The sequence below is a fragment of the Aspergillus uvarum genome (genome assembly GCF_003184745.1).
Source record: "Aspergillus uvarum CBS 121591 unplaced genomic scaffold BO82scaffold_21, whole genome shotgun sequence".
Classification (NCBI taxonomy): Eukaryota; Fungi; Ascomycota; class Eurotiomycetes; order Eurotiales; family Aspergillaceae; genus Aspergillus; species Aspergillus uvarum.
The window spans coordinates 113,639-138,521 of record NW_020291318.1 but is presented as its reverse complement, the minus strand read 5'-3'; the positions used below and the strand labels follow the sequence as shown (position 1 = coordinate 138,521).

General features: G+C 53.9%; 7 protein-coding genes across 7 annotated transcripts; 4 read left to right on the top strand and 3 right to left on the bottom strand.

Moving 5' to 3' along the window:
* Positions 1-398: 398 nt before the first annotated feature.
* afeA (adenylate-forming enzyme AfeA) lies at positions 399-3,255 on the bottom strand. Its single transcript, XM_025633217.1, has 3 exons — positions 2,641-3,255; positions 1,286-2,412; positions 399-1,223 (listed from the first exon to the last, which is right to left on the bottom strand). The coding sequence occupies exons 1-3, from the start codon at positions 2,887-2,889 to the stop codon at positions 836-838; spliced, it is 1,764 nt and encodes a 587-aa protein (XP_025492812.1). The 5' UTR covers positions 2,890-3,255; the 3' UTR covers positions 399-835.
* Positions 3,256-4,740: 1,485 nt separating this feature from the next.
* BO82DRAFT_308296 (integral membrane protein TmpA) lies at positions 4,741-6,804 on the top strand. Its single transcript, XM_025632311.1, has one exon. It carries the CDS (start codon positions 5,107-5,109, stop codon positions 6,583-6,585), a length of 1,479 nt encoding a protein of 492 aa, XP_025492811.1. The 5' UTR covers positions 4,741-5,106; the 3' UTR covers positions 6,586-6,804.
* A 603-nt stretch (positions 6,805-7,407) lies between these two features.
* BO82DRAFT_59881 (alpha-arrestin) lies at positions 7,408-9,240 on the bottom strand. Its single transcript, XM_025641373.1, has one exon. It carries the CDS (start codon positions 9,102-9,104, stop codon positions 7,515-7,517), a length of 1,590 nt encoding a protein of 529 aa, XP_025492810.1. The 5' UTR covers positions 9,105-9,240; the 3' UTR covers positions 7,408-7,514.
* Positions 9,241-15,119: 5,879 nt separating this feature from the next.
* BO82DRAFT_353577 (PIG-L family deacetylase) lies at positions 15,120-16,319 on the top strand. The gene is made up of 2 exons (XM_025634990.1): positions 15,120-15,447; positions 15,529-16,319. Exons 1-2 carry the CDS (start codon positions 15,210-15,212, stop codon positions 16,182-16,184), a joined length of 894 nt encoding a protein of 297 aa, XP_025492809.1. The 5' UTR covers positions 15,120-15,209; the 3' UTR covers positions 16,185-16,319.
* BO82DRAFT_353576 (uncharacterized protein) lies at positions 16,188-18,588 on the bottom strand. Its single transcript, XM_025634989.1, has 2 exons — positions 16,400-18,588; positions 16,188-16,319 (listed from the first exon to the last, which is right to left on the bottom strand). The coding sequence occupies exon 1, from the start codon at positions 18,270-18,272 to the stop codon at positions 16,641-16,643; it is 1,632 nt and encodes a 543-aa protein (XP_025492808.1). The 5' UTR covers positions 18,273-18,588; the 3' UTR covers positions 16,188-16,319; positions 16,400-16,640.
* Positions 18,589-20,468: 1,880 nt separating this feature from the next.
* Positions 20,469-22,581, top strand: BO82DRAFT_59756 (putative GTP binding protein (GTPBP1)). The gene is made up of 3 exons (XM_025641372.1): positions 20,469-20,614; positions 20,696-22,214; positions 22,267-22,581. Exons 1-3 carry the CDS (start codon positions 20,561-20,563, stop codon positions 22,566-22,568), a joined length of 1,875 nt encoding a protein of 624 aa, XP_025492807.1. The 5' UTR covers positions 20,469-20,560; the 3' UTR covers positions 22,569-22,581.
* Positions 22,582-23,345: 764 nt separating this feature from the next.
* On the top strand, positions 23,346-24,833 carry BO82DRAFT_401251 (uncharacterized protein; the record flags this gene model as incomplete). The annotated part of the gene is made up of 3 exons (XM_025639239.1): positions 23,346-23,508; positions 23,611-24,675; positions 24,727-24,833. 3 exons carry the CDS (start codon positions 23,346-23,348, stop codon positions 24,831-24,833), a joined length of 1,335 nt encoding a protein of 444 aa, XP_025492806.1.
* Positions 24,834-24,883: the final 50 nt, after the last annotated feature.

Here is a 24,883-nt window from a genome sequence, read left to right as displayed (position 1 = left end):
GGAGACTCAATTACCTAGTCAGTGGGTAATGCTCCTACCAAGTACCTACTGAGTCAATGACCCCGTCCTAGACCAGCTACTCTCGTGCAGTGGGTGGGACGCACATTCAAGAACTTGAACGCTGGGAGAACCACCGTCAGAGCCCCCAGGGCGTGCCAACCCGCCAATTTCGATCCCACCCAGGGAACCCATGTAGATACTGTACCTGAAATCACCGACCTGTACCCTGGATCACCCCAAGCTTATCCCCTCCCCCTCTGCCTCCTCTTGCTGCTCAGTTCGCTGAGTGGGGAAGGTGAGGTGCTGCACCTGCACCTCCAAGAAACCCAAGCAGCAAGCATCTCTGGCACCTGTACGGGATATCATTTCCAGTTACAAGATGTGGCATGGCATGTACGGTCCGAGCTGTGGCCGTCCGCGTCTGAATTATTCGGCAGTGCAACCCAGGCAACCCAACCCCTCTGTGTAACATCACGCAGAAACGAGGTATGCTTATTTCACGACTCTCGCGAATCAACGCTTCGCAGGCAGTGTGGATGGGAATTGACAGCCGGAAAAAGACACCAGTATAGTGACTTCCACGTTTGGTACGTGACTGCGATAGAGTATAGCGAGCTACTTGACTAGATCTCCGGTATAGCCCGACCTCCGGTCGTCCTACCCCTCAGCAGTGTATCTACGTAAGATCGGATATCAGTAGTGCAATCCCACAGAACGCCTCAACCCATCCCCCATCCGGAGCACAACCCGCAAACGCCAACCCCAGCAGCTCAGCAAGGCAAAAGAGAGGGGTCCTGTACAGCGAAAACCGTCCTGCGGCCCAGCCTCCCCAACATCAGACCTTAATGCGGCCCTTATGCATGATCCCGACCGACTGGAGACTAGCGCCCTGGAAGCGCGTCAGCAGCGAACTGACTATCTCGCGATAAGTGTGCATCTGCGCCAGCTTGAACCGCTGGATCTTCCCACTCGCCGTGCGCGGGATCTCCTCCACGAAGAGGATGCCCCCGTCCAGCGCCTTGTAGCTGACCAATTGCGGCCGCGTGAACGAGTACGCCTCCTCCGCCGTCAGCCGGTGGCCGGCGGCATTCTTCGCCCGCACGATGAAGGCGCGTGGCAGCTCGGTGCTGCCGTCCTGCGATGTAACCCCGATTACCGCCGCATCCTCGATGCCAGGGTGTCGGAGCAGCACCGCCTCGAGCTCGGCGGGCGCGACTTGCCATCTGGGAATTCCCAAGTCGGGTTAGGATCAGAGAACGCAGGAAAAGTGGAAGAAAGCGCTTACCCTCGAACCTTGATCAGCTCCTTGGTGCGGCCGTGGATGTAGTAGACCCCGTCTCTGACATAAGCCACATCGCCGGTGCGGAACCAACCATGCGCGTCTGTGGCATCCGCTCGGCCCTTGTACCCCATCAACAGGCCGGCCCCACGCACGTACAACTCCCCAGGCTTGTTCTCCTCCGCAACGATCTCGCCATCGTGGCCCACCAAGCGGGCCTCGGAGCCGGAAAGTTGCCTTCCGATGCTTCCGGCGTCGCCTAGCTCGCCGTACCGGTTCTGAAACACCACACCCACCTCGGTCATCCCCCAGAGCTGCGACGCCTGCGCATCGCCATGGAGCTGTTGCCGGAACTGTTGCAGGGACGCGCCGTCGATGGGGGCGCCGGCCACTCCAACATAGCGTAATGATGACAGGTAGCCCGCAACCGGGATGGTCGAGCGATTGAACGCGTGGATCATGGCTGGAACCATGTAGGTCTCGGAGATGCGATACTGATACACCGCCGCGACGAACTGCGTTAGTTCGAAGCGCGAGAGGACAAACAACGGCTGCCCGTAGCGAATGGGGAACAGGTGGGTCCACAGGGCCCCGAACAGATGGAACATGGGGAGGGACATTAACCGCGTCACCTCGTACGGAACCTCGTACTGGATGCTGAGGTGCTGGGATATGATAGCGTGATGCGACAGAATCGCCGCCTTGGGTAACCCCCCGGTGCCGCTGGTGGGGAACATCGCGGCCGGCGTGGATTTGGCAATCACCTCGTCATGGAAGGTGAGCCAATGATCTTCCCCGTACGCGAGGAGATGGGTGAAGCTCAGGTAGGCTCCATCCCCGCTGTTCGCGAGATACGGAGCGCTTGCGGCCGCATAGGCCAAGGGCCCGGAGAGCAGGAGCTGGTTAATGTGGTCTCCTGCGAACTCATCCAATAGGCAGACTTGCCTCGGCAGCATTCCCCGGTCGGCCGACACTTTGAGCACGGTGGGAAGAGCATCGCGAGAGGTGATGACCAATTTGGGTTCGGCCAGATGAAGCAAATGGTCTAATTCTTGTGGTTGGCTTCGTGCGTTGGTACCCATGAACACGCCGCCAGCGCCGATGATGCTATAGAAGAGGGCGGGGTATGTGATCTACCCATTGAGTCAGCATGGTGATAAGGGAGGGGGTAGATTGATTGATTAATGAAAAAAAGAAAAAAGAAAAAGAAAAAGAAAAAATAAAGGAAAAAAAAAAGAAAAGAAACATCGAGTTCAATTGGAGCGGTTGGTAGGGAGGAGTAGAGGGCAGGGAACTAGAATCGGTGTAGAACAAGCGACGAAAGGGAAAATTGCCATGCAGTCAGTGCAGTGCATACTTACACTATTTCCAAGGTGGACCAACACACAATCCCCTCGCTGTACATCGTGGGCTTTCAATCCTGCAATGAGTGTGCGAACCAGGGTCTCAAACTGCCGCGCATTGAAAGACTGCGAAGGATTCTCAGCATCGATGAACAATGGACGTTCTCGGTCGTAGTGGTAGGGGCTGCGGAAAGCAAAGGTCAACAAGTCGGTGTATGGGTGCTGGCCCAGATTGGGGTACGCCAAGGACGACTCCCAGAGACCCATCGCGTCGGAATGCAATTGACAGAGGAGTGTCGGTCAGGGCAGGCAGGCAGGCAGGCAGGCAGGCAGGCAGGCAGGCAGGCGAGATAAGTGGGCACAGAAGGAGGGCTGGGGAATTGTGGTCGGAGAGAAGATAGTAGTAGTATGTCGATAGCTGAGACTATTAAGCTCAAGTAGGGAGATGGGCAGATGACGATGATACACAAGAATAGTGAGAGAAATTCCCCCCGACCATGGGAGATCCAGGGCGATAAATAGAATCTCCATGGTGTTCAAGAAATATGCTTTTTGTCATGCTGGCGGTTTCAGAGAAAGTGAAAGGGTTGACAATTTGCGGTGTCTCGAAGGACAATTCCAGTTTCCTGGGTCTTGGGGTGAGGTGAATGGGGGTTTGGTGATTTGGAATTTGGAATACTTACTCTAGTTAGGGCAGAGTGGCTCAGTGGCGCTCCCCTCCCAAATCCCGACACATCGTCACCCACCGAGTTTCCGCTAAGATCGGATTGCTGATCCTCTTTCCGGGCCCACGGACCGATCACGCTTTGCGCTTAGACTGCTCACTGCTAACTAGCCTGCTATTAGCTGCTAGCATATCAAATGTCAGTTCAGATTGCGGCCATGTGGGTCCTCTCTCTTCTCTCATCCTTGAGAGATCGCAACTCAAGCACTTCACTGGCGAACATGGCCCCGTCATGCACACGAACTAGGTCCATGATCAACCCAATTCTCCATAACTTAAACCAATATTGAGCAATCTCTCAGCCGGACCTGATCTGAGCCATGTCTGCATCGCACTCTGATTGGTGCTTCGTCCTGTCAATCAAGCCCCATCGTTTCTCTTCAAGTGCTCCCTCTGCAGCTGAACCCCCGGTTAGATCTGCCGTCCTGAGAACGCATCCCCCCTCCCCGAACTACTCCCACGGTTCCCAGAGGCTTGGTCCTGGCCCTGCTGAATTAGCTCGTTATCCTGCGTATCCGGCCATGCGCCAGCATGCAGAAGCGACCCCACTGCTCTAGTCACTCATGCCACGCTGACGTCTTTTTAACGGAATCCCAGAAAACCGCGCATGACAAGCCATTACATGATGGACTTGACTATCTTGGACGAGGCCCGAAAGAGGCAGTACCCCGCCCGCTAATCGAGCAGGGGCAGTGGGTGGCCATGCTCCCGAGTGTCTCGTCGGGATTTCCTTGCCCATGTATCTGAGCGCACTAGTTCATCAGGATGGAGACTCAGGTGGCCCTGCCGGGGCCACACTATCACTGATCGACCTCATCGTGCACTGGCCAAACGAAGGGAAAGCAAGGAATCTGTGCCTGCTGCATGGGTCGCTGTATGCTTGCCGAGCTTGTCGGGTCATGCAACTCCACAGACCCTGTCCACTTCCAGGGCACGGATTGTCCGCTTATCGATGCAACCCTCTCGCCCTTAGGCGTGGATCGGTGGAGAATACGAATCTTTGTGGCGAGTCCTCTTGCGTCTGAGTCCAAGGCATCAGTACTAGTGTCGATCAGGAAACCCTGGCCGGCCTGCATGAGCCACTGAACGTGCCCATGCTGGTGTATCCGCATCTCTAGACCGTTCCATCAAGTCGTCATTGTTGCTGGAATCATCGACCACGGCACGGGGACGGGATATTCGCTCGCGGACGAGCCATCCATTGGCCCTTCGACTTCCACATTCGGAGAATGAACAGCTGAGGAGTGGCCGGCTTGATACCGTTCTTTAATGTTCATTGGTAAATGCTTCTCGGATCTAGGATGCGGAACAGGTTCCCCTCAAATAGTGTCGGTAGAACGGAGGCTGGAATCACGATATCGAGGCGAAAGGCGAGCTGAGATGCCGAGGTGGTCCGCATGCGGTATGATTTCAGGTGCTGAACACAAGAGACCGTGGTCTGCAGCCGAGATATTGTCCGATGTGCAATATGAGCCCACCCTGGCGGAAAATAGCCAGGCTGCATCAAGGTCAGATGTCTTCATGCATGAGGATTAAAAAGACGTCTGCACCCGTCGTTGTGAGATGCAGGTTCATGGTGGATCACACTCATGCACCCATTGGGACCAACCGAGTCATTATCGTTACTGCTTGCAGCTTCTTGCCCCCATCTTGCATCTGACGCTTTGTTCCTGAAGATTACATGCGTCTGCCCCTCGATCTTACTCTGGATTCCTTCTTGTCAACCTTGAACCCCATCTCCAGGACCAATTCGAAGCAATATGTCAAGTGAGGTGAAGAACACAATCACGGTACCACCGGCGGTGGTATGCGCTTCAGGGCCGGAAAGTCCCAGTTCATCAACATTCACAGAAGCCTCTACCATAAAGGTCTTCTCAGAGAAGGTGGAAGTGACCCAATATCGTGACTCGGAAGATGGATCTCTTGACCTCGAAGCTCAAGCTCCAAAGAAGCGCAGGTTCGCTGCGGTTCGCTTCATATTCCTCAACATATACCGACGCCTGTTCTCCTTGGTCTTCTTGGCCAATGTAGCTGTATTCATTGCAATCATGGTAACGGATCGAAAGCTACTTGCACTGGTAAATGCAGCAGCAGGTAACCTGCTTGCATGCGGCCTCGCCCGGCAGCCCTTGGTGGTGAACTCGATCTTTGTTCTCGTGGCATCCATTCCGAGATCCGCACCTCTTCGGATACGACGCATTGCAGCCAAGGTGTACCACTATGGGGGTGTCCACAGCGGGTGCGGGATAGCCTCATTTGTCTGGTATGCGGGGTTTGTCGGCCTCCTATCACAGGAATACTGGTCTCCATCATCGGGCGGGCCAACCACCTCCATGGCACCAGTGATCCTAGCATACTTGATCTTGGTCGTATTGCTCGCCATCATCGTCGTCGCCCACCCGACGTTCCGCATCAGGAAGCACGATTACTTCGAGCTCATCCATCGGTTCTTCGGCTGGCTCGTGGTGGTGCTCTTCGTGATCCTGCTCATGGTCTTCGCCAACGAGGTCAGCCGCGCGGCGAACGAGCCGCTCGGAACATTCCTGGTGCAGCTCCCCGCCTTCTGGTTCTTGGTGCTCACAGTCGTGGCCATCGTGCAACCATGGACGCTCCTCCGCAAGGTCACGGTGCAGCCGGAGGCCCTCTCCTCGCACGCCGTGCGGCTGCATTTGAGCCACACGACCACCACATTCGGCAAGGGCATCCAGCTGGCGCGCCACCCGCTGCGGGACTGGCACGGGTTTGCGACGTTCCCGAACCCGGACGGCCAGAGCTTCTCCTGCCTGGTGTCCAAGGCGGGCGACTGGACGGCCGCCTGCATCCAGGACCCGCCCACGCACCTGTGGAAACGCGGCGTCCTCCTGTATGGGTTCGCGTACGCGATGCGGGTGTTCAAGCGCGTAGTCGTGGTCACCACGGGCTCGGGCATCGGACCCTGCCTGTCCTTCCTCGGGGACGACAACCGCCCGGCGCTGCGGGTGGTCTGGCAGACTCGCGCCCCGCTGAAGACATACGGACAGGGGGTGCTGGATCTGGTGTCGGTGATGGACCCGACCCCTGTGGTAGTCGACACGAATCAGTCTGGGCGCATCGATATGGTCCCGATGATTCGGCGGATCGTGCAGGACTTCGATGCGGAAGCGGTTTGCGTGATCAGTAACCCTGTGTTCACCAAGAAGGTGGTATATGAGTTGGAATCGAGGGGCATACCGGCGTTTGGGCCCATCTTCGACTCGTGACCCAGTGTCGTCCTTTGGGCTGTGTATATATACTAGGGAGCAAGGTGTTGGGATTGGTTCAAGCAGGCGTGGTTTTCTTTGGAGTCGATTTGGGATTGTCATGGTGTCAGGAACCGAAATTTAGGGAAAGGAAACGATTCAGACGAAGTCAAGCCATGTGGGACTTCGTGATTGTAAATAGTATTGGAATTCAGGGAAAGTCTATGAGTGATGCAGTTGGCCTTACTTTTATCTTGGGGGGGCAGACGGGCGTAAGTTGTACGCAAACATTCCAAAGATCCGCGCGGTGTTTCATGTGCCTGTTCGGCCTGCAGGAATTCCATGTAGCAGTCCGCTGGGTACTTGCAGAACGCTCGCAAATCATTAGATTTTAGTACGACATTCAGTTCAGCCCCAAGGAACCAGACTGTGCGGGTAACAAACTTATCATCCTACATCTAGCTCACTTGTAATCTACAGAATTGGCTCTAGCGCGGGATATTTTAGACAAGATATAGTTTAGTGTTCAATTTGTTCATTCGTAAACGTTATGTGTAGATAATTGACCATAGCGACAATGTGTATGTATCTGGGTATGTATAATGCCAGTAACAGAAATAGACAAATGAAAATGTTTGGACTTGACGGAAATAATGGGTATCATGCAAGCACAGAAGTCACCCAGCAATACAGGATCTCTATGAACAGACTTTTTGTGTTCTCCACCATGGTATGAAACAATTAGAAATTAGGGGAAAGATAGTGAGAGCTTGGACTTCAAATCTTCGCGGAACTGTTGAGAGTGCATGAGAACAAGGACGTCCTCTGAGGGTGAAAATCATTGAATTCGTAGCAGTCATTAAATTCATAAAAGGTCGGTGTTTGAGGTCCACCCATGTTGAAGTTGTATATGTAAAACGATTGCGCGAAGCAATGGCGTCGGCCGAGGCTCAAGGTTCGGTAGGAGACGTAGCTCGGTTTCTCGTTTCGAAACCCAATGGCTCGGTCGAAAAATCATCGGGTGTAAGGCGAGATCGTCCCCTGGTTGAAGAAGAATGTGTGGAGTCGCTGTCCAAGCGCAGAGATTCCATGCGGTCCAGTTCTTCATACTCCGGAAGGTGCAGGGGAGATCCATGGTAGTCTTCCATGATGCTGCTTCCATCCAGCATCGTGTAACCAGGGGGACTGGCAGGAACATCCTCATAGACTGGTGGCATTTCCTCATCCCAACTGATACCCAGGCCGCTTCGTTCCGTGACGTGCAAGTGGAACTGCATGCGCAGAACACGTGCTGCTCCAGTCGGGGTGATGAGTCTCGTGTTGCGGTTGGGGCAGAACTCTTCGGCAACGATCAGTTCGATGACGAGGTTGTGACGAGCTTCCAGGCCACCCGAAGCTTCGAGATCGCACACTGGGTTGCAAGAAGGGTTGATGCTGGCTTCGAATTGCATGCTGATTTCACCGCCGGCGGTATCAAAATCTGTCTTCCAGCCATCCTTCTCTTCGTTGTGGCCGATGATTCGGGTCTCCTGGTGAAGGACACCCTTGCCCTCGCCTCCGATCTTGTGTGCATGCTTGGGGCAGGCTGCAGAGACGATCTTCTGGTGTTCCTCAATCCGCCACATCATTTTGCGCAAGCGCCAGCGAGTTTGGGTCTCTTCGCCTTTATCCACAACTCCGCTCAGGGTCATCTGCACAGGGAAGGTACCGATTGGGTGAACAACGGATGGGAGAACAATGCGACCGGTGAGGTTGGTAGGAGGGAAGATACGGATGGAGGACTTGTCGTTGCCGGGAAGTATAGCACGCTTGATGTGCAGAGGCATCTTGAAGGTGAACTCCTCCCCGTTGATACTGTGAGCACGCGCAGAGAGAAAGTATTCAATCTGACCCAACGAGCCATTGCATGAGGCGGGCAGATGGCCGGGGACTAGGTAGCTGAAAGGAAACTCGTGGTCACCACTCTTGAGGGTGAGGGGCTCGGTGAGGAAATTCCAGTGTGTCAGCTCCTCAGTTCGCGAGGCACAGGAGGGGCAGTCTCGAGAAACCGGTTTCTTGGTCGTCTGTCTGCTCATGAGACGCATATCGAAGGTGTCAAGCGTGATCATGCCGGCTAGTTCAGAGATGCTGATCTTCAAGCGTCCGGAGAACAAGGCGCCGGTTGAATTGGCGGGGTTCCCGTAACAGACGAGGGGCGGGGATTCAACGATGACATCGAGCTTCGCAGAGGCGTTGGCGCTGGGATCATGAGCGGCACGCTCCTTTGAACGAGCTGAGCGGCCATGGCTCCGTCGCTTCTCTTTGCTGTGATCGCGGTGCGGGTGAATCAGATGCTCCATCGCGTACGATAGCCGGCGTTCGGGTGAGCGGGCTCGTTCAGCGGTCAGATGAGTGGGTGGCTTTTTCGACGCCACGGTAGTGTTCGGGATCTCGTTCACGGACGAAGAAGAAGAGGTGTTCGAGTGTGAGACGGATGAATGGTGGGATGAGTGGTGGGAGAGGGAAGGGCGGACAAAGCTGGAAAGTAGACGACCAGGCATGGTGGCGAGTTTCACAAGGGGTGATGTGGATGCGCTGGGTTGGAACCTTGGTAGCTAAGTATAGTGACAGTGTCGAGTGCACAGAAGATGGAATGTGTTGCTCAGGGAGCAATGGATGTCAGATATTGACGGTCCACGATGCAGGATGACCAGACTGGCAGTGGCAGACTAGTGTATGTATGTAAAGGTGTCTTGATATCACGGCGCAATTGGGAAAATTGGGTTGATTGCCAAGTACATAATCTCCTTGCGATTGAAATTGAATCTTGTACCTATGAGAAAGAACTTATGACTACAGTCAAGAGTTCAAGTTTGCTTGTCGAGACGGTGAGGGGTAGAGGTAGCAGATGATGAAATGTACACGAGTAGTAGAGAGTTTTGATCGTGTTGTGATGGTGGTAGTAGTAGTAGTAGTAGTAGTAGGCAGGTTGTAGTAGTCTATATCTGAGCAACTGAAGATGAAAATGAAGTAGATCTAGTAAGCTATCAAGCAAAACAGAGGAATGGCAAGAAGAAGTGGGAGAGCAGCTGCCTTTGAATGAAGCAGGAGAAGCTCTATGTTTTATTATTTGCAACCCAAACATACTGTGCCCCTCCAAAGGACTCATTTTCTTTTTTTTTTTCTTTTTTTTTTCCTATTGTTGAATTTTTTTTTTTCTTCTCCTTTTTCATTTTTAGCGTGGTGGTTGTTTCTAGGGCGTTCCCACACCATGTAACAGGTACGATTGATTCCCTGGTCTGGCCACCCTGAACGTCTCCATCGCATCGGGCGGCCGATGGAGTTTTGGTGGGGCACGGCAGAAAAAGCGTCATAGGAGACTTTACATTACCATTTCCATACATGACCGTACGGCTGTCTCCGACGGAAAGCGCCATAGTCTTGCTCGCCCTGCCGTTTAATTCCCCTGATGGAACAGTACCTGTCCGTTGCACCAATAATTCCCCGAGGGTAACTGCAGTGACTGTTTTCAACTTCCAGCGTGTTGACACACCGCGATTTGTTTGGCGGCAATTTGACTTTCTTCTCTCAATAAAACCATCGTAGCTTAGCTAAAGTAACTTGCGCCGTGATGGGTTAGGACAATTGTGGGCACATGCTCATTCTAGAACAACCAGTGACCAATCAATCATCCTATCGGCAGCTTGTCCTGCGTAATCGATGAAATAATTGCCTTAGTCAGGTGATGTTGAATTGAGGTACTCGGAATCGGCTTCCCCAGATCTTGAGTATATTCAAGATCGGTCTCAACTACCAAGCGCAAAGAGACTGAGCGCAAAGAATTCTAGCCTTCTTCAAACATTCAGGATGGTGCGTATCCTGTATTGACTACAATTCCCTGGAAGCATGTGATGGATGCATATCACACTGCGCAGCGCAGTATAAGCAGGTTGCTGATGCCAGAGTGATTGAACCTTCTCCTGCATCAAATGACCGGGTGTGTTGTTAAGCAATCTATTCTGGAGGGCACGGAATGTCCTTCCTAGAACGATGCCCTCATCAACAAGTACAGTACATACAGTACATGAGGGGGAGGTCAGGCGCAATGACTCACACTAGGGCCGGGCCTGAGACTCTAACAACGAACAGCTGTCTCCGATGTAGATCAGTTAACCCGGATCTCTGTTTGCGCAATTCTGCACGCGCAAGAAACATCATCTTAGCGGGTTACACGCAATCCATGAGATCGGTGGTGATGTGGAATAATGTCAACTGGCTGGAGAATGTTGTCATGTCCATTGTTCCAGAATCGAACCGAGGGTCCAGTATGGGACTGCTGACTCAGGTTCTAGACATCCTCCATCAGGCGTTCTATACTTGGAAGCCAGAAGTGACCTCGGGCTGGCACGGTCGAAGATTACCAATGGTGGCTTAGGAACCCCGCGGGTGAAGGACGTATAGTACGGAGTAGCATCGGGTAAGATCCCGAGAATTGACAACAGAATGACAGATCATTGAGCATCCATGCGTGGAATAGTACCGTGAGCTAGCACCCCGTATAGATCAACGGCACGGATTATCCGTTCAGTTTGCAGTGGGATTTACTAGAGCAGTAGCCCGTAATACCGGATCATCACACCTGACGGGCGCTTCCTTTGCTCATCAAGGAAGGTCAGCTGCCGTCATCGAACCATCACGTGGCGTCACAAAGTGATGTGCGAGGCCGAGGGGGGCTCAAGGCGGTCTGGTCGGGTCTTTTCTCACTACTCAATACAGGCGGTGACGACCTGTATCAATCGGCTATACCTTACCGTACAGCAACTCTTTGCAACGCTAATTGGAGATCCCTCTGGATCCAAGTTGCCGCTGTTGCACTTTTGCGCCAAAAACGATGGAAGGGCAGAACCAAGGCCTGAAAAGAAGGTAAGGTAAGCTAGCCCCATCAGACCCGAGCATTGCGCGCACGGATTAGGAATCTTCCCAAAGAAAATTCTTTGCGGACTCTCTTCTCCTCGGGAAGAGCTAAACAGAGTCCGGAGTACTGTACAATGATAATGTGTGTACCGTGTACAAGTCCACTTCAGTCAAAGCTCCACTTGCCGAGAGAAGGGAGAAAAAGAACAAAAAAGGAAAGGAGAAAGGGAAAAAAAAATGCAAAGGATAAAAAGTCAAAAGGGGTGCACGCCCACCAATCCTTGGTTGATGCCCCTTGTCGCCATTCATCATCCCCTACAAGGTACTTGGGACATGTGGACGGATGTTGCGCTGTCGCGCACAGTCAATATGGTTCAATCCATTCACTTCTCCTCGTAGCTACCTTTTTGGGACAAGTTTCAGAACAGCCAATCGAGTCATCACTGCAGTTAGTGCGCTACGGAGTACGTACTAGAGAAGACCCTTCTGGACATCAGCTCACTCCGAGGGCGCATGGGTTCTTTTTTCCCCGCACTGCAGTTAATTCCGGCCTTTGCGGGGGCATTGCATCATCCGGATATCCTTGCCGGTCAGCGCATTGAACCTCCTAAGTATCTACAATGTCTAGGTAGTAGCAGATTGGGAGAGGTTTTGGGTAGGTGAATTGAGTCTGAATGAAGTGCCACTGCCCATCATGATATACAGACCGGTAGTAGATAATATGACATGAGCAAAGCCCACATCAAAGATATAGTTAAGTTCTAGACGCGGTGCACTGTCCGGTCGGCAGGGGAGTTTCACTGTCCCACTGACGAATGGCCAGCGGCTGCCGCCCTACCCATTACCTAACAGTTTCCTCCTCAGGCTCGCAAGCTCTCCATCAACTGAGCCAACTTCAGCCTGTTACTGCAGTACCTCAGGCCTACCTCCTCAAAACTGAGCACTTTCGGCTTTGAATACCCAAGGCCAAATGTCTTCTTGATCCGATTGATCGTCCCGATTGACAAAATCTCGGCACATGCTGTCGGTCACTGTTACGGGTGGCCGACTTTGATCACGCCATGAATCCATCCATTCTTCCATTCTACCGACTGCGCTTACGGAGTACTCTGTCCCAACTTACTCGTGCCCATAGTGACAACCCACACTTTACAGTACAAGAATGTCAAGGCGCTGGAAATGGAGTGAGTAAATGGGCCTGTCTCCGCTCTACCACGCCGTAACTCACGCAATTGATAGTATGTGGAGTAAACACATCTCGTATGTCGATTTAAAGTGGCACCTTCTTACCCCATAATAACGACCAACCTCACACGCTCAACTCGCTTTACTCGGTCCTAAACTGTTTGCTATTTGCTTTGATATTCTCCCTTGTAAGATCCCTGGCTCTGACTGTGCTTAGGATATACTCATAGTCTGCAATCCAGCCACTTAACCGGCCGGTAGTGGGTGGTAACAAGCCGGCGCATCAACTACCTACTCCGGAGTAGTTGTCCTAACACTGCGCATACCTCTGGAACTCCTATTCCGAGCCTCGCTTCCCGCGGGGCCAGGCGTGACAATGCCTCTTTTGGGGGGCGGAATCCGCCGCCCCTTCGAGCTTTAGTCCTGGTACCTGATTAACGAAATTAACGAGAAGCATCGCATTCTGAGACAGCTATTGCTCAATACATGCATTGAATGCAGTGATTTCTCCGGAGTACGGAGTTCTGAATCAAGCACGCAACTTCAAGCTTGTTCTCAGTTTCAGCGCGCACACACTGTCCATACCTGTGCATGCGCTATTTACTCTTACTCTTCGCCCTTGGCGGCCTTCGCGAGTCGTGCAAGAGCTTGGACCCCATCTTTTTGCAGAATCTTAGACGAATCCAAGGCACGTTCATCATTTGAGAAGGCATGTACGTTGATGCTCCCATTCCATTGGGCAGTTCGACGGTAAACCCCTCCAGGCGCAACAGGCGTGAGTGGTTTTACTCGTACTTGGCCGGGCGCCGGACTCCGTTACAATTTTCTCTGGCCGGATCGCTGCCGGTCGGTCGCCTTTGAGTCCACTTCATCGTGATGACTCTTAACACTAGCACTGCTTAGCGCCTCAGACGACTAGAAAATTTTTCTTGCTGGTCTCCATTCTCTTCCAAGGCCCTCAGCGGACCGCCGTCGCCAACCATTGGGGCTCCTTTATTTCAGGTTAGACCACCCGAGGAGATCAAAGGACATCGGCGACTGCCGCGACAATGCTACCCTTTCCCACCCGGACCTCTTCTTTCTCCAATCTTTTCCCAGGGAGGGTTATCAATTTGTGAATTGAGAAGAATGGGAGGAGCGGCAGATCCATGGAACCTTGTCTGCGTAATTGCGGTGCAATTCTGTGGTAACTGCGGTTCAGGGCTGCCACCAGCGCGGACCGCCTTCCGGGGGGGCAATTCTCACAGCCACTGATTTTTACGGCCCTGAACGTTATTTGAGCCGGTGTGACTAACTCGACCTAACGGCAGTATAGGCGCGGATCTTATGATCTCGGTCTGGCGGTCATGGTTGACGGCCATGATCCTGAAACATACGCCCTGTTTTGTTGTATGCATACCTACGTAGTGCCAGTAGAGGACCCTGCAGGTGAAGAATTACTGCAGAGTCTTAGCGCCCCTTTGAGGGATTTGCAACAGAATTGACGCGTTGCCGGTCCACCAGAGTGTGTGACTACTTAGACCGCCGCCAAATTTCGTATGCGATGGGGCTAACCCTGCAAGCACGTCTCTTGACATGGGTTCTAGAATCGACAATCCGGAGCAGTACCTATGGTCGGGTCCATAGAGGATGAATAGCATGATGGTTTTATCGGTCAGCTCAACTCACATATAAATGGCTGTCCACTTAATATAAATCTTGGAACCAGAAATTTACCGCGGTTGGCTTGATTCAGTGCAATGGTAGACCGTCGGTCGACGAACTAGAAACAGGGGTCTTCAAACTGTAGTCGTCCTAATACCATCGGTCAGCCCTATCGTATCCGCTATCAAATGTCCACTGTGCAGAATACAGTATCCCTCTACAGACCAGCCGGTCTCGGTTTTCTAATAAGTTATTGTATTCCGGCTCATGGAATGGCACCTGATATCCATGCGCAGGAAAATAATGGCAATATAGTTATCTGCTTCGAGTATACTGATCTTCCAAACACATTGGGTTGTTGCGGGTTACGGCTCGGCTGCCATATGATATATAGTCACTCTGGTATGTCGAAGACATCCTATTCCTATGCATTGGTCAAGGCAAATAAGGTGAACCCAACAAATCACAGATAGTACGAATCCAGCGAAATTCTCCGGCACGCTTCCTACAATTGACTTTGTGTACCTTCAGCTTAATGACTTTCGTGGGTGTTGAGAACGTCACGTGCCGTAGCTCAAGCTCCGACGATCGACAATTGAATTCCCCGACACTCGAGATCCCCTATTCCTACACTACATCCTTGTATTACATGTGCACAGCAAGTCCCGCGGTGATGAATGCGCCTTTGTTTCATTTTCCATCTCTAGCCATTACTCCGAACCTGGTTCCTAAGTTTTGTTTGCACGACCCTCAATTGCGTTGAGTTGTGGGGTGACGTCTGGATGTTGGGACACCGTGAGCAGCTCCGAACCGACCCCATTCCAGTATCGACCCCCCAATAGTCGCAGGGTCACACCACTTGCAGCGTTCACAACTCATTATCTAGAAGGCGACCTGTATCGATCATCCCCAAATATTTCACAATGAATACCTCATCCCTGATCACGATTGGTCTCGCGATCTCAGTCGTGTTCATGTTCTGGACCCTGTCTTCGACCACGTCGTCGCCATTTGCAGGGGCCTTCCCTCGCATATACAACAAACGGATCTGCTTATTGATTGCTCATCCCGATGACGAAGCCATGTTTTTTGCGCCTACAGTTCTGGCCCTCACCAAACCGGAGTACGGCAATCATCTCAAGATCCTCTGTCTTAGTACCGGTACGCCCGCCCTGATGAACCCCCCCCTCTCCCCTACCAACAAAAGCAAGCCACTAACGCGTCAGTTGTTGTGCAATCCAGGCGACGCCGACGGGCTCGGACACATCCGCAAGAAAGAACTGGTGAAGAGCGCCCTACAACTTGGCCTGCGGAGCGAATCGGACGTCTACGTCGTGGACGACCCCACTCGATTCCCGGACAGCATGAGCGCGCACTGGACGGAGCACGACGTCGCCTCGCTCCTTGCGTCGGCGTTCGCGCCGGAACCGACGAAGAAGGCCGGAGGTGGAAAGACGGCGGCCCCGACGGCGACCATCGACGTGCTCGTGACGTTCGACCAGGGCGGCATCAGCAATCACCCGAACCATCGATCCCTGTACCATGGGGCTCTGCACTTTCTCCGCACGCTGGTCAAGGACAAGTCCGGGTACAATTGCCCGGTTACCCTCTACACGCTGACGACGACCAACCTCGTGCGCAAGTACGCCGGCGTGCTCGATGCGCCCTTCACCATGGTCCGGGGCGCCTTGAGCTCGATCGCGTCTGGCTCCGGGGCCCGCAGTGCCAGAGATCAGCTCCCGTCTCGGCTTCTGTTTGTTAGCTCCGTCAATGAGTGGTTGACTGCCCAGTCGGCGATGGTCAAGGCCCATCAGAGTCAGATGGTGTGGTTCCGTTGGGGGTGGATTACGATCGGGCGCTATATGGCGGTAAATGATCTACGGCGGGAGAAGATTTGAGCGAACGCTCAAAACTTACATACTGGGACGCCTGGGGATGTTGGGCGTATAGATACTCCGATCCACACAGGCCGAATATTCGTCAGACCATATAGTTTCTGGAGTAGTCGTCTGTCACCATCATCGATGCTTTAGGTATGATGCACCCCCTGGTACATGAAGACTTTGTCGATAATCTCTCTTTTCACGAATCAGGCTAAGGTGATCATAAGCAGAAAACAAATTGTAACGTGTCACTATGGACGGGGTAGTCTCAAAAACGCTCAAATCACATGCATCATGAACCGTACGCAAAGGACTAGGTTGCTGAGAGGTGACGTTAGAAAACGCTTCTAAAACGAAGAAAGAGAGAGAGAGCTCAAAACAGGTCAGACGCCTAGACATGGAACACAAGGCGCCAAGTTGGCTGTAAGACAGAGCGGGAAGTTTTACATAGGAATGTGTTCCAATTGCTGTTCAACATGGTCGACTGTCTTCTGTGCGACGGTATCTCTCTAGAACCGGCTCGAATAGTCGCCTAAGGGATGCAGAAGTTGGCTCGATATTGGGCTCGAGACGCAAGAGAGCTTCCCAAAGAAACTCGTCGTCAAGATAATTGACCTCGTCACCCGGTTCGACATCATTATAGGGTGTGGGCCGTCGAATAGGAATTCGCTTTCCACTGTAACGGTTCCGGCTACCCCAGCGAATTTTCCCAACAAAATGAACTACTCCGCTACGGGTGTTCAAGTGGAAATCCTCTGGGAGAAAGTCGCGCCATTCTTCTAGCGCTTGGGGAAACAGGGTCCTGAACCATGCAGGGTTGTCTCGACCCGTCCATAGCTTGTTGATCAGCATGTTTCTCGCGAGCTTTCTCACCAGCTCAGTCTGTTGGGCTGTGCGCAGTCTGAGGATATCATAGGTGTGGATTGCGTTGGCCAAGTCTCGCGACTGCCAATCTGCGTGACTTTTATGTAGCCTGCGCCGCTTCATAGATGCCATGATGGCTGATCTCGCCTCCCATCTCCTTTGACGTGTCTCCATCAGGATCTCATATGCAGCATACATTTGTGGCATGTATTTCTTCAGAATCCGACTGTCCCACGCCAACTTAGCGACCTTGAGGCGCGCATCAATCGTGGGACGCACGTTGTATGGCTCTGCAGTCATTGTATCGAACAGTTGAGTCACGAAACGTGGCTTGATCTTCATCTTCTTCTGTTCCTCGGCGTCGGGGCCGAATCTGGGACGGGACAAGACAAACGTCCACTCGAACAATTCAAGCCAAACCTTCTCGGGAATTGGTATATTGTATCGGTCTGCGATGAATTCTACCAAGTGAAGTCCAGCTCTGATGTCGTTATTTGTTCCGAAGGCGTGAGCTACCGCAAACAGAAGTCGACTCGTGGGATGAAGGGCTGAAGCAGGGTCGGTGTGGTAGATATCGGATGAGCTCGACGGGTCGCTTGCTGTCAACAGTCCGTCGACATCTATGTTCCAAGCGGCTTTCAGAACAGCCTTGATCCCCGGAACCCAACCTGTGCGACAAGATGCAAGCATCATGTTGACAAAGGTCGTCTCATCCGGCGGGATGGATTTGGCCATCATCTCGTTGAATACCACTCGTACCGACTTTAGCACGCTGCGTGCTGCGGTGCCGTATCCCGACCAGCCTGAATCGGGGGGCGCGTTTTTTCGCATTTTGTAAGCGAAACGGGTCACTCTCAGGCGGTATTTTCTCAACCCCGTGAATGTCCCATCCCAGATCAAGGCCTCCATGAGATGGTTATAGCACTGGGTATCGGGCTCCACCCTACGATATTGCATGGCCTGCCATGCGCTTTGTGCCATCTGAGGATCCCCCATGGCGGCTGCGCAAGCGAGCAAGTGGGTGAACTCCGCCAGGCCTGGAATTTGGCCTGTGGAAACCCGGAGACGAATGATTCGTGCGAGCTTGCTGGCGAATTCGTCGAAGATTTCCTGCAATGGCCTGATATCCATGCTTTGTTCCGCGGTTGGATGGAGCGGTCGGTGAATGTCTCGATAGGGCTCGACGAAGTAAGCCGGAGAGAGAAGCAGGAAGGCCTCGACGAAGGTGGTCTCTGGCATGGCTCCTACCAGGCTGCTGAATCGAGGGTCAGTGAGCGCATTTATCACCAGGTCCGGTTGGCCGCTTCGAAGAATTGAGATGAACTCCGTTTGCAAGGTGTCTCGTAGTGGATCGCGTGGTTTCTCTGAAGGACCCCCGATGTCCAGCAAGTCCGTTGTGCTCATCATCCCATGGTAGTCATACTTGTCCGAGTAGTCTTCCTTGACAATTGGCTTGAATCTCTTTTTGGTAGGCGGCCTAGTCCAGATTCTCAGCGATCTCGACGGGCACGTAGGAGTAGGATTCCGAACTATGAGAAGTGGAGACGGATAGCGAAGCTTGGTTGGCCGAGAAGGACGATAAGAGGACAAAACCCCCAAGCGAGTCCAAGACAGGCGGTCACTTGGTTGTAGAAATCGCAACATCGGGCTTGAAAATTGACAAGCAAGGAGAACAGCCGAGAAAAAACATGGGGTCAGATTCTCTGGGGTAAAGAAATAAAAAGAGGGGGTGGCAGGTCAGCTAATATTCATATTTGATTCATTCACCTACCTGTTGCGGAGTAAATTGAGGAGTCGGCGGTTGTTGTGGTCTTGGCGGGAAGCAACTGGAAAGAATCCTTGTCAGTCTCTTTCAAACACCCTTCCATCCAGTCAACGCTCATTCATGTTCCCGCGGGTGACAGTCTAACAGTTGCACAGTCGCCCAATCTCTCTTCCCCCCCCTGCACCCCTGCAGCTTTCATTGATTGCTTGATTGACTGGACGCCTCCCGACTTTTAGCTTGCGTTCACTCATTTCGTGTCTCCTTCTCCGCTCCCCCCTCCCCTCTTTCGCAATCCCCCCGCCCCCAATCCCTCCTCCTCTTCCCTCGCGATGGCTGACACTGAGGATGCGGGCACCTCGTCGGTATCCGAACCCCTCGACCTGGTGCGCCTGTCACTCGATGAGATTGTCTTTGTGAAGTTGCGCGGTGACCGTGAGCTCAAGGGCCGTCTTCATGTAGGTCCCCCGTGTACCGTGCCTGGGAGGGCCAGTTCGAGGCGACTAACCGGTATTAACTCCGCGCTTGCGATAGGCCTACGATAGCCACTGCAACTTAGTCCTAGGCGATGTGGAGGAGACCATCTACGTGGTCGAGGAAGACGAGAACGAACAGGAGACGATCCGGGTACGTCCACTTCCCACTGCCTGCACGGCCCGAAACGGTGTCCAGGTGCTGGCAATCCTGCTGTGATCGCAGACTAACGCATGCTCTCTGTTTTTAATATAGACGATCAAGAAGCAGGAGGAAATGCTTTTCGTTCGAGGTGCGTTCCAAGCTCTCTCTCTCCCTGATGACGTCGGCTATACAGTTTTTGCGCGCGACGTTGCGACTAACGTTCCTGCCCATAGGCGACTCGGTTGTACTTATCTCCCCTCAAGCATGATGACATGAATTCTCCGAGAAAAGAATAAAGGACCAATGGATCTGATCGGAGGGCTTGGAAAGCCATGCAGCGTATATAACTTCTCGCTGCTACCCCATGTCGGCCACAGATCAGTATGAGACCACGAACTACCAGGCGATGCTACAGGGTTCCCAGACGTATAACTCTAATTGCAACCAATGAACTATACACGAATATTCTGGCAAATGGTAGATTGGGAAAAGGTGGTGTTTCAGATCAGGACGGGGTAGGATGGGATAGAATGGCATCATGTCATGCAGCAACAGCCACTATCTAGAAGTTCTGCCCTTGCATGCGACTAAAGTAATATCATGTGGTAATTGTGTTTTGATCGAGAGAAGATTTCAATGCACACATGCACCAGTCAGCTGGAATGCTTCTAATTGTTTCCATATCCTTATGACTCGACTGTAGTCAGCTTAACCATGAGTGTGGGGGATGAGTCAAGGTCACGACAGCCGCACGAGGCGGCGATGACTCGTTCTCCGTCGGTGGCCGATTATCGATAAAGCTTTCCCCGGCTCTCCCGTCCTTCCCCTTCACCTCTACCTCTCTCAATCTACTTAGCTTCAATCAAACACCCTATTGTTCCTATTGTGTCCCCTTTCCATCGGTCATCCTTAGCATTCGCCTAATAACCTCTGGCCTAGTCCTTCGACCCTCTTCCACCTAGCTATTCAGACGGGAATTATGATCACACGAATAGGTGTTTGAGTGCGCCAGAGGCGAACCTTGTCCGTTCCATCCGACCGAAACAATTCGCATTTTAGCTACAGATAGACACACGTATTTGATCCGTTCTTCATCCCATTCTACCTTCTTATCTTTATTCTGGCAACGAAAACCCTACAGTACATTATGCCACCGACGGGGCCGAAACTCACCCTGGAGGAGCGGCGGAGAGGCGAAATTGTGTGTTGTTTGTGCAGTTTTCCGCGCATTCCTTAGCCCCCCCTTTCCCCTGTGTCTCACACTAACCCGTCTCATTCGCAGGCGCTCAGCGAGTTCGCCGAATACGCCGAAAAGCAGCAGGCCCAGCGCTCGGCCCCGCCTGTGCCCAGCGACGGTGGGTATGAAACGGCCAGCGTCTTGCGTGTCCACGAGGACCACGCCGAGCTGGACATCCTCGATCAGCTGGCATTGAGCGATACGCCCAAGATCGTCAAGCTGAAGGAGGTCCTCCTCGGCACCGGCGAGCAGCCCGACGACGACCTGCAGGTGCTGGCGAGCCTGCTGCAGTCCCGCATCGACGAGGGCCACGGCGAGACGCTCTTCGACCTGGGCCTCGAGGACGGCGGCGAGTCGATGCAGCTCGACCGGGAGCAGTGGACCACGGCCATCCGGCGCCTGCGGGAGGCCGCGGACACGCTCCCGGCGCACTGCCGGGTCCTGGTCACCTACAACGTCGGCGGACCCGAGGAGTCGCGCGTCAAGAACGAGCGGACCAAGGGCTCGTGGGGGAAACTCCTGATCCGCCAGCCAGCGAGCACCGTGGAGGAGATGGCGGAGATCCGCGTGGCGGTCGTGGGCAACGTCGATGCCGGCAAGAGTACCATGCTCGGGGTCCTCGTGAAGGGGAACCTGGACGATGGGCGCGGCAAGGCCCGGCTCAACCTGTTCCGCCACAAGCATGAGGTGGAGAGCGGCCGGACCAGCTCGGTGGGCATGGAGATCATGGGCTTCGACAGCCGCGGCGATATCGTCAGCAGCTCCCAGGGACGCAAGCTGTCGTGGGAGGAGATCGGGAAGCGCTCCGCGAAAGTGATTGGCTTCTCGGATTTGGCGGGCCACGAGCGGTACCTGCGGACGACGGTCTTTGGCATGCTGAGCAGCAGCCCCAACTACTGTCTCCTGATGGTCGCCGCGAACAACGGTCTGATCGGCATGAGCAAAGAGCATCTGGGCATTGCTCTGGCGCTCAACGTGCCGGTCATGGTCATTGTCACCAAGATTGATATCTGCCCGCCCCAGATCCTCCAGGAGACGCTGTCCCAGCTCAGCAAGATCCTGAAGTCGCCGGGCGCTCGCAAGATTCCCGTGTTCATCAAGGACATGGAGGAGACCATCAACACGGCGACGCAGTTTGTCAGCCAGCGGATATGTCCCATCTTCCAGGTGTCCAACGTGACTGGAGAGAACCTCGACCTCGTCCGGACCTTTTTGAACATTCTTCCGCACCGGGGTCACTACAACGTTGATGCGCCGTTCGAGTTCTTAATCAACGACACCTTCTCGGTTCCTCACGTGGGTACGGTTGTGTCTGGGGTGGCCAAGTCCGGGGTGATTCATGCGGGTGACACCGTACTGGTCGGGCCCGACTCGCTTGGTCAGTTCACTACGACGACAATCAAGTCCATTGAGCGCAAACGAATTCCGGTGAATGCTTGCTTCGCTGGCCAGTCTGGCTCGTTCGCTCTGAAGCGCGTTCGGCGAAAGGAGGTCCGCAAGGGCATGGTGGTTCTCAAGAAATTGGACCAGGCCCCTAAGGTGTACCGGGAATTCGTCGCCGAAGGTATGTTGGTTTGTCTACATTGTGAAACTATGCCGTTACTGATGTGATCCAGTGCTTATCCTCTCCCACGCCACGACCATCAAGCCACGCTATCAGGCGATGCTGCACGTAGGCGCCGTGAGTCAGACCTGTTCCGTCGTCGACATTGATCGTCCCTTCATTCGGACTGGTGACCGTGCGTTGGTGGCTTTCCGGTTTGTCCAGCGCCCCGAGTTCCTCGCCCCCGGGGATCGGGTGCTTTTCCGTGAGGGAAAGACCAAGGGTCTGGGAATTGTCAAGAGCGTTGGCTATGATCCGAAGAACCCTCTGAACCCTGAAGCCAAGAGCGCAGGGGACACGGGCACTCCGAAATGATCTCAGCGTGTATACCAGCTCGGAACTATCGGCGGCCTTGTCTTGGAATTCGCCACGCCACGACCGGTGGAGTGCCCGAGTGGATCGAGCCCTTGCAGCGACGCAAGCTTTCATTGACGGATGATTCGCTTCCATGATAATTAAGGTGTTTGGATTGCATCCTTCGGGTTAGTTCGGGCTGTTTTCCTGTTTTGACTTGGGATCTGGCTGGGGTGTTGCTTAAAAGTAGCTTGCACATGAGCAAAGAATGTGGATGACACATTCTTCGCCCGCAGCTCTCCTTATACTTCCAATTTACTTTTGCAATTGACTTTTGTCGTCTCTCCACCTTGTTGTAGCAATTGTCCGGATAACCACCAGTTGGCTATGGTTCATTCACCACGTGAGAAGGAAATGGAATGACGTCAGAGGGGAGTGATGACATCGCGGCCGATGATCTGCGGTACAAACTGATTGACTGGCCACCCACCCACGCTTGCAGCTGTCACCGAGCCACTGACGTACCGACCTGGAGCGCTGCTGGATGGTGTAGTCGGACGTTAATAAACCCCCGGATTCACTGAATTTTGGGAGGTGGTTCCACTTTCAGCACTGTTGCTTGTTGCTTGATACCTACAGACAGTTTCACGTATACTTCAACTTGGGTCGCACAATCCCAGTATTCCATACATACACACACACACACACACACACACACGCACACATTCCTCGTGCAACATCAATTCAAATCCCATGATCATCAATCCACCTAGCAACTCTTGAAAGAAGGTACCTAAAATGGAGACTCTCAACCGCACCTTCAGCAACGCCACCACCGCCCTCTGGAACGAGTTCCAACCCGGCGAACAGCAGCAGCTCCAACCGCATGGCGACGAGCCCTTGTCCGGGATCCAGGGGAAGGGCACAGCGACTGATCCGTACGATGGAGGGAACCGCGATGGTGAGTCCAACTTCCCTAGACATGCCGCATGGCCTTCAAGCCCACATCACCTTCCCCAAGCTCACCCCCTCCCAATACACACAAGAACTAACCATGCGCAAGACCAACCCGGCGCCCCCCGCTCCCAAGCCAACACCGCCGTGATCCCCGAGCCCCTCGTCTCCGTCACCGCGCCCTCCGACCACGCCAAGAATCCCAAGTCCCCCAGCAACGCCGACGTGGCCCTCAAGAGCGTGATCGTCGACGAGCCGGCCTCGACGCTGCCGTTGCAGCAACAGAACAAAAAGATGGAGACCCCCGACCCGTTGACCGCCGCGGCGCCCACGGCGGCTGCCGAGGCGGCCGGCGCGCCGAGCAGCGGGTCGCATGGCACGAAGCAGTTGGCTGCGTCGGGGGTGGGGTTGCCGGCGGGCAAGACGCAGGTGTCGAGCTCGGGCGGGGTGTCGGAGCAGCGGGGGAGTTTGCCTGCTTCTTCTTCGGTGAAGGTTCCTTCCTCTGTTGGGGTGGCTGGATCTGGGTCTGGCACTGGCACTAGCACTGGCGCTGCAGGAGGTGTGGGAGGTGAAACGCTCCCTATCCGGGAGAAGAAGAAGGGTGAGATCCTGCAGCAGAATAGAGGCCTCCCTGCTCCCGAGGGCATGAAGCCCGAGCAGAAGTCCTCTTCCCTTGCTGCTACTGGCACTACTACTACTACCGCTGGCACATCTGCAGCGACAGCCGGCGGCAGCACCGGCACCGGCGCCCTGCAGACCCGCGACACGCCCGCTACCATCCCTACCTCCAGCGTGTCCGCTGACGACAAGGCCTACAAATCCAAGGAGAAACCCATCACCTCTGCCTCCACATTGCAGCCCCAGCAGCAGCAGATGAAACCCGACGCCTCCAAAGCCAAAGGCGCTGATAAATCCACCAGCGCAGCGGCAGCTACAGCATCCGACACCGAATCTGTCGGCCCCACCAACGAGACCAAGGAAGCCCGCGACTCTGCTGCTACCACTTCCCCTACTTCCCCTCCACATCACGAGACGAAGACAGAGACCGACCCCCTCCCCCGGGGCAACAACAAAGTCAGCGAGGAGGCGCTCAAGGGCCCGCAGACCCCGGCGCCGCGGGAGCCATTCGAGTTTGAGAAGCGGTTGGGGTCCAAAGGGGGTCCTGCCAAACCTGGTTCGTATCTTCCTGGTATATGGGTATGTGGGTTACTGACGCATTGTGTAGATACTGGCGCGGCGGACGAGGCCGAGAAGCACGGGAAGGGCCACGGGCAGGGCAAGATGGCGCATTTGAAGGAGAAGGTCGGGAAGGTGCTGCATCATGGGAAGTAAATGTTGATCCACATTGTTGCTCACAGGAGGTGAGAGCTGGTGGAGATGGG

Coding starts and splice junctions, on each gene's coding strand:
- afeA (XM_025633217.1), bottom strand. CDS start 2,889: ATGGGTCTCTGGGAGTCGTCCTTGGCGTACCCCAATCTGGGCCAGCAC. Junction 2,413..2,640: donor TGGTCCACCTTGGAAATAGT/GTAAGTATGCAC, acceptor CTCAATGGGTAG/ATCACATACCCCGCCCTCTT. Junction 1,224..1,285: donor GAGCTGATCAAGGTTCGAGG/GTAAGCGCTTTC, acceptor GGGAATTCCCAG/ATGGCAAGTCGCGCCCGCCG.
- BO82DRAFT_308296 (XM_025632311.1), top strand. CDS start 5,107: ATGTCAAGTGAGGTGAAGAACACAATCACGGTACCACCGGCGGTGGTA.
- BO82DRAFT_59881 (XM_025641373.1), bottom strand. CDS start 9,104: ATGCCTGGTCGTCTACTTTCCAGCTTTGTCCGCCCTTCCCTCTCCCAC.
- BO82DRAFT_353577 (XM_025634990.1), top strand. CDS start 15,210: ATGAATACCTCATCCCTGATCACGATTGGTCTCGCGATCTCAGTCGTG. Junction 15,448..15,528: donor GATCCTCTGTCTTAGTACCG/GTACGCCCGCCC, acceptor TGTGCAATCCAG/GCGACGCCGACGGGCTCGGA.
- BO82DRAFT_353576 (XM_025634989.1), bottom strand. CDS start 18,272: ATGCCAGAGACCACCTTCGTCGAGGCCTTCCTGCTTCTCTCTCCGGCT.
- BO82DRAFT_59756 (XM_025641372.1), top strand. CDS start 20,561: ATGCCACCGACGGGGCCGAAACTCACCCTGGAGGAGCGGCGGAGAGGC. Junction 20,615..20,695: donor AGCGGCGGAGAGGCGAAATT/GTGTGTTGTTTG, acceptor TCTCATTCGCAG/GCGCTCAGCGAGTTCGCCGA. Junction 22,215..22,266: donor CCGGGAATTCGTCGCCGAAG/GTATGTTGGTTT, acceptor GATGTGATCCAG/TGCTTATCCTCTCCCACGCC.